Source organism: Colobus angolensis, unplaced genomic scaffold (genome assembly GCF_000951035.1).
Source record: "Colobus angolensis palliatus isolate OR3802 unplaced genomic scaffold, Cang.pa_1.0 Scaffold15, whole genome shotgun sequence".
Classification (NCBI taxonomy): Eukaryota; Metazoa; Chordata; class Mammalia; order Primates; family Cercopithecidae; genus Colobus; species Colobus angolensis.
Genome location: NW_012114599.1, coordinates 2,054,680 through 2,062,085, shown reverse-complemented (window position 1 = coordinate 2,062,085; position 7,406 = coordinate 2,054,680). Strand labels below are relative to the sequence as shown.

Genomic DNA, 7,406 nt, shown 5'->3' with positions numbered 1-7,406 from the left:
GGACAGTGTGATTACATAGGGACATCTTGGAGGAGGGCTGGAGCCGTGGGATTGAAATAGTTTTTTTAGTCTCAGAATCCTTTATTTAAGTGGTGTTTTAGGCTCAGTTGGTTTATAAGACAGATAAGCGAGGGGAAGGGGAGCCCAGGCTTGCCTACTCTATCCCCAGCCCCAACTGCCAGCAGCCTCCCCTCAGCTTCGCCCAGGAGTCACAGCGTTCTGGTGAGGCTGTGGCCACAGCTTCGATTCCTCCTGGCTGTGACGGCCCCAGAATGTCACCCACCAGCCCTGACGGCATGCCAGGGCTCCGCCAGGCTTCCTGCTTCCTGAAGAGATGGGCTAAGCATTGATAGGTGGGTGAGTGGGCAGCAGCTACCTGTTGCAGTGGACAGGATGGAGAGGGGCCTGTGCTCCTTAGAAGAGCAGCTGAGTTGCTCCTTCTGAGGGAGTGGAGTTGTTTGCTGATCCCTGTCGGGAGTGGGAGAAAGTTCTGCAGTGAACTAGAGGCAAGCCAGCAGAGGCGCAGATAACCACATCCTGGCATCGGGATGGGGGTGTGCTCAGCCCCCATGGGGACACAGAAAGCCAGAGGGTGACATCTGGTTAGGAGCTGGCTGGGTATCAGAGGGGGAAGGGTGATCTCAGCAGAGGCTACAGCACAAGCACAGCACGATGAGTCCGGGAGCCTATTCCGAGGCTCAGGGAGCTGCTAATACCCATGTGATCAGTGTACCAGCGCCCAAGGTCATGGGGAGGATGGCAGGAAGGGAGGGTAGAGCCAGAGCAGGAAGGCTGTGAAGGCCACACAGAGGCACAGAAGGCGAGGACCACGGGACAGGGCTCTTTGTGGAGGAAAATCCCTCTGGCAGCGCTCACCTGCCAGCCCGAGGAAATCTCAGGAACAAATCTGGATCCTCCCAGGATCCTGGAGTGAAAGATCAGACCAGAGTGACTGGTGGAGCACTTGCCCCAGCCCAGAAGGGATGCGGTTGGGTTGAGAAAATCCGCTCTGGGCCACTCATGCTAATGGAATGTCAGCAGCTGCGAAGGTACAGCCTGCCTTTGGTAGAACTTACTGTGATGCCAGCTCAGTTTTCAGCCACTTCTTTGCCAGGCACATGGTGTGGTCGGGTCTGCCCTAGACCCATTCCGGCCCTCAAAGATGAAGAAAGTGAGAAGGAAGCTCTGGCAGAGAGGAGCGTGCTGAAGAGGCAATGCCTGCAGAGGGCCCGGGGAATGCAGCAGGGCTGACCTGCCCAGGGAGCTGTCCCCAGGAATCAGCCCAGCCCAGGGGACTTGGCTGTCTGAGGGAGGGGCTTTCCCACCTCACTGACACCTACTGCTCCAACCAGCTGCCCCACCTTCCACACCCCAGCCTCTTCTCTCTCCCCAGCTCCCGGCCAAATCCCACTCCACCCGACTTTTCACCAAACACCAGCTCCAGTAAGATCCCTTTCCTGTTTCTTCCCCTGCACTGAGTCTGATCCAAAAATACAGCCCTTGATTCTCTGGTCAATGTGTCACTTACAGTGCTCTAATTGTTGTCTCGAAGGCAGCCATTGTGTTTCTTCTTTATATTCCTGAAAGCAGAGGCCCCTGATACTTGTGGAGAGTTGGATCCTTTGCAAACCTGGGGAAGGAGAGTACAGTGGCGGGACCAGTTGTCCCCAGCAGTTGCCCACTGGGGTCATTCCTACTCAGGGCTGTGTCCTGTGCTGACTGTGCACTCGGGTCTGTGCAGGCCATGCTAGGGGGATCCCAGTTTCTGCCCTTGGGACCTGATAGGCAAGCCAGGTGGTCATTAGTTATGTTCCAAGACGGGTGCAGGGCATCCTAAGAATTGGGAGAGGTGGGATTTAAAGCCAGGCTTGGGATGGATGAAAATGAAGAGAAGAGGTGGTATCTGAGGGGCAACCTATGTGCAGGGTCAGGAAAGGCATTTGGGGGATGCAGTGAGGAAAAACAATTCTTGTCTAGAAATCCCCTCTTCTGAAGATCCTGGGGCAAATTCCACCCTCTTCATTCTCTACCAAGTTGCAATCTAAGAGACAAAGTGTGGAAAGACAGGCAGAGAATAAGGACATCAGAGGGCTTTACGAAGCTGGGAGCCCAGGTCTCAGGGCAGAGGCCCAACTGAGAGAGATCAGAGGAGCAGCTGCCAGGGCCAGGCCTGGCCTCGTCAGGTGGCGCCTGCAGCCTTCGCAGTCTGGGTGGGGACCCTCCGATGGAGCAGGCCTGTGTGCTACCCTCGGGTGGGCTGGTAGAACCACCGGGCAGTGTTCAAGTGCAGGGCCTGACAGTCCCGTGGTCTTGCTCCTCAGCGGTGTTGGGAAGAAAGGGCCTCACTACTCAACCACTGGCGAGAAGCGGGAGATGCTGCTGTCTGGCCCTCGGTGGTTCAAACTCCCCGCAGGCTGCCCAGGCAGCTGGTGTGTGTTGGTACTGCTGGCAGTACCAAGGTGAAAATATGGCTGGACTTCCAATTTTTGCTATATAACCACTGCCTGGACCCCTCCAGAACCCCCAGACCTCCCCAGCATCTGAAGGGCCAACACCAGTCACAGCAGGGCCTCCAGGGCTCCACCCCAGCTCTTGATGAGCAAGTGTCGTGACTGGCCTGTGAGAAGCATTCTGGCTGTGCCTGCTGTGTCCAGGGCAGAGGGAGGGAGCCAGCCACCCCTCCTGGGGTCCTGCCTCCAGGTGGGACCAGCTCTTCTTCTCAACCATTCTAAGGGCCACTCCCCACACTGGTCTTACCTCAGAGGACTTCAGGTTTTCAGGTCGAAAGAAATTCTGAAGTTGCTTGCTCTCATTGCACAGTAACTGTCCCTAAATGGTGATTGAAAAGGATTTCACGTCACTTTAATCCTATCGATTATATAAGGGGAGCTGGCTATTTTGGGAAATCCAAGAAAGAATCCTTTGATAAAGCATAACACCGCCTTCTTTGTGTATCTCCAGGGTCAGGAAGCAAACTTTGCAGTTCCACTTAGGAGGTGTTGCTTGGGCACCTATACTATTGTGGCTGGCAAGGTGGGAAGTGGAGCTCTGTCCTTAGGGGACCTCCTTGCCAGTTCCTTGCTCTACCTTCACTCATGGATTCTAAGTCACTGTCTGGACAGGTCTTTTCTCCAAGGTCCCAGGCTGGGCCCTGTGGGGAATGTGAGTGTAAGCCTGGTCCCACGTTCAGTAGGCACAGGGCATTGCTTAGTGGAGGATGTGGGTAGGAAGAGCAAACCGAGCAAGACCTCACAGGGCAGTGCTTCAGAGATAGGCAGGATGGCACGTGGTCAGGGGACACAGGGCATCAGCAGTGTGGGCACCGACAATGCTTCATGGAGTGCTTCATGCTTTGGCAGGCAAGATGGGGAGAAAGTGAGGCACAGAGAGAAAGCAAGTGGTCCAGGGGCCTGGCAGAGGCTGCCGCCCTCGTGGCACTCTGCCTTCTGCGAGCTGGGGAGGTGGGCATGTGGGGCCGTCCTGGTAGGGCAGGATCCTCAGGTGAAAGTGGGCCCTCGCTGGGGTGTGCTGATGGCCGCTCCCTCCCCACAGCCTGATGTTCACCAAGGTGAAGCTGGAGCAGGCGCTGAAAGGCCCCCAGGAAGCCCTCGTGACCTGCAGACAAATGCTGCGGCTGTGGCAGACCCTGTACAGCTTCTCCCAGCTGGGGTGAGTGGCCGTCGTTATCTCTTGGGTTGCCAGAGGGTGGTTGCCAGGGCATCAATCCACAGCTGGGTGGCCACCATGCCTGCCAAGATGGGGAGGAGAGTGAGGCTGTTGAATGAAAGCATGGAACTTCTTGCCCACGGAGCTTTTCACATCCGTAGTCCAGTTTGAACCTCCTGACAGTCCTCTATGAAGTACATAGAGACCCTGGGTAGGACATTGACAATCAGGAGTGGTAAGAAGGAAGAGAAATCATTCTTGAGCACTGGAGCTGGGTGCTGGGCTTGTTCCTTTATCTTATACCTCAGCTGCTTATAGCTTATGCATTATCAGATTTTATTCCCAGCCCAGTGCGGAAACTCAGACACAGAGACTTTATATATAGCTTACCAGAATCACTCGCCTGGTAAGTGGTAGTGCTGGGACTTGAACCTGGATCTCCTGAGTTCCAGCCCATAGAGACTGTCACTTCTTTCCTCATTCCATTTGGAGGCTAGAAGAGGAGGAGGAGGTGGAGTCCTGAAGGGCCACCCCTTCTTCCCTAGTCACCCACACTCTTCATACCTCCTGTCTCCTGCCGGAGACCCTGGCCTGGGATCTGGGTCTTTCATGGGCCAGAGCAGGGCAGTCTTGTCCAGGCTGAATCTGCAGAAAGTCTTTGCTGAAACCCAATGGGACTCCTAGGCTTAGCCTGTGTGGCCCAAAGGGAAAGAGGGCCTCCTGCAGGTCAGGGGCCCTGCCTCTTTCTGATCCTCTTGTCCTTCTTTGAGATAGCTGGCTGTGTCATCTCCCCGAGGCCTCAGGGGACACCCGCCTGGTGTGTATTTGTGTTTTCACAGAGACTCTGGGAGCCCAGAAGGCTTCCAGACTCCCAAGAGGAACGTCTATAACAGTGAAATTTACAGAGGAGGGTAATCTGATGGAGTAAAACACCTTGGGCAGAGTCAGCCCTCACTTTGCAGGCCTGGGAGACCAGGGCAGAGCAGGACCAGTGGGTGGAAGCTGCCAGAAGGACATTCTGGGGTTGAAGGACTTTTCAGAATGGGAATGTGAAGCCACCTGGCAACTGGATGCATGAGGCCGAGGGCCACACTCTGGGTGAGGGGACCTGCATTCCGATGACCTTTTTCTCCTGCTCACTGGCTGTGGCCACACAAGCAGGTGCACAACCCAGCTCCCCTCCTGCAAGGGGGTTGCCCCAGAGCTGGCTGCTCTGTTCCTGCATCCTTACCTGGATGACTGCTTGTCTCTTCCTCCAAGTGGTCAGTCGTCGTGGGACCGTTCTGAGCTGCAGCCTTGTCTCCCAGTATTGAAGACCTGGCCTGTGCCTCCATTGGAACAGCAGAACTGCAGGGCTGGGGCTTGTCACAACAGGAAGCCCCTAAGTACCTCTCCTTGGCTGCCCCAAACTAGATTTTACAAGCCCTGGTTTCTGATCTGTGGCCCCAAGTTCAGAGAATCCTCCCTATCTCCTGGGAAAGCCAGGAGGATATTGGATCCAGGCTTCTGGTCCAGATAGCCCTGCCCTACACTGGGGATAAAATCTAGTTTGGGGTAGCCAAGGTTTAAGACCACAGCCTGCAGGTCTGGCCTAGCAGACCTTCACTATCAGCCACACCTTCCACTGCTCTGCCTGGGCCAGTGCCACACTGCTAGTCTCATGTTCTAATTGCCCCTCAGGCCCTGTCCAGATACCCGTCCTTCATGGAGCCACCAACCACCCAGCCTCTAAAATGCTTCATTCAACCCTCTCATGTGGGTTTTTGCTAATTGCTCAACTTGAACTGTCCCTTCTCTCCATCTGGGCTGTAAGGTTCCTCAAGGTAGGGACCATGCTGTATGTTGGCCTAGAACCAAGCGTAGTCCTGGAGATGGACTCTTTCTGGAGCCCTAGGAAAGGTCCCTTCATGGGATGGGAGAAAGAGTGGGATGGGAAGCTGCACCCAGCCCTGCTTCACGCCAGCCCTGCACTAGATCTGCCCACACTGTCTCATTTACTCCCCATGACCACCTTGTGTGATGGACATTCTCACGATCATTTTCAAGATGAGAAACCTAAGACTTAGAAAGGTCGAGTAGCATTGCCAAGGGTCACAAAGCTGAGAAGGGTGGCCCATGATTCCAACCTAGTGTTTCTGGCTTTTTTTGTTTTGTATTGTTTTTGTTTTTCTGAGACAGGGTCTCACCCTGTTGTCCAGGCTGGAGTGCAGTGGCATGATCACAGCTCACTGCAGCCTCTATCACCTGGGCTTAAGCAATCCTCCTGCCTCAGCCTTCCAAATAGCTGGAACTACAGTCACTCACCACCATGTCTGGTTAATTTAAACATTTTTTGTAGAGATGGGGTCACACTGTGTTTTTCAAGCTATTGTTGAACTGTTGCCCTCAGGTGATCCTCCTGCCTCAGCCTCCCAAAGTACTGGGATTATGGGCATGAGCCACCATGCCTGGCCTGTCTCTGGCTTTTTTGCACCACACTTTGTGCCTCCTGGGAATGGGAAGGGGTGGGAGAGGAAGGGAACCAGCCCAGAGCCATTGTGGTTTTATAGATGGTTTCCTCTGATGCCCACTAAAATTCCCAGGCCCAAGTTGAAGCCAGTGTGAGCCTGAGTTAGGATGGCAAGGACACCCCTGGCATTCTTTGTGGGATCATCATCTTGGTGCTTCTCTGAAGGAAAGAAACCTTCTTGTCCTGCCTCCTCCTCTCCTGTGCCTTCTGCTTCTATTCTCTAAGTTTCCCCAGTCGACAGGGTCAAAGGTTGTGGGCTTCCTCGGCAGTGGGAATGTGCTGGCTGGGACTGCTTGTGCCCCGGGATGGCCACGGCAGGCTTAAGCTGGAGGCTATTTCCTGGTTCCCCCCAGCCCCCACTCTGTGAAAAGAGGAACCCCTCCCCCTGCCAGCAGTATAGCAGCAGGGATCTGGGAAATTGGGGACAGGGGTTGGGGGACAAGATGGGATCTCCATGACTGTTTAATCTGCCACCCCAGGGGCCTCTGCTGGCTCCTCTGGGGACACCCTGGCAGCCTAAGGAATGGAAGCCTGAGGCAGCGGGTGGCATCTGGGCCCTTTTTCCACAGGGGTTTGGGGGTTGCAGCACTTCTGGTGCCCTGTCAAGACCAGGCTTTCCTTGGCAGTCAGTCCACAGTCCCCACTCTCTGCCTGGCACTCTGCTAGATGTTACTGCCCCTGGCCTGGGGAGCTTCTGACCTTACCCACTTCAGAGAAGAAAGTAGGGAGGGTGGGAGAGTTGCCAGGCCTCAGCCTGTGTGGCACGCTACCTATGTTGATCCCTTCTGCCTCTCTAGTGATATTGGTGACCTCAGCTCTGTCTTTGGGCCCGAACCCACAGCCCCAGAGCCTGCCTGGAGTGAGGCTGTCCCATTCTCCCTGTCCGTCCCCATGACGCTAGCCCTCTACCTTACCGGACCCTGGCCCTCTTTTGCCTTCTAGAGGCCTGGAAAAGGATGGTAGCCTCGGTGAGGGCCTCACCATGAAGAAGCAGAGTGGCATGCACCTGACTTTGCCTGATGCCCATGATGCAGACTCTGGTAAGAATGAACTCCTTGCGCAGCTGTGTGCATGGACCCACAGCTCACGCTCCCAGCTTGAGAGCACCAACATGGAGAGGGGCACCTCCTGGCTGGGCCAAGCCCACCACTGGCTCCTTGCCAGCTGCTGCCCAGGTGCTAAGGAGCTACCCTTGGGCGACTTCTAGGGCTGACCTTGGCTCTGGGTAAGG

At 55.3% G+C, this 7,406-nt stretch overlaps 1 protein-coding gene across 4 annotated transcripts in view; it reads left to right on the top strand.

The window, feature by feature from the left end:
• TTC7A (tetratricopeptide repeat domain 7A) overlaps window positions 1-7,406 on the top strand; it is a 159,889-nt gene that overhangs the window by 126,727 nt on the left and 25,756 nt on the right. For 3 of the 4 annotated variants that reach the window (XM_011935874.1, XM_011935875.1, XM_011935873.1), the window contains 2 exons: window positions 3,553-3,669; window positions 7,118-7,215. In XM_011935874.1, coding sequence (XP_011791264.1) covers window positions 3,553-3,669; window positions 7,118-7,215 — 215 coding nt within the window. Of the gene's footprint in view, window positions 1-3,552; window positions 3,670-4,505; window positions 4,578-7,117; window positions 7,216-7,406 lie in introns of all 4 variants that reach the window. The other variant, XM_011935872.1, reaches the window with a different exon arrangement.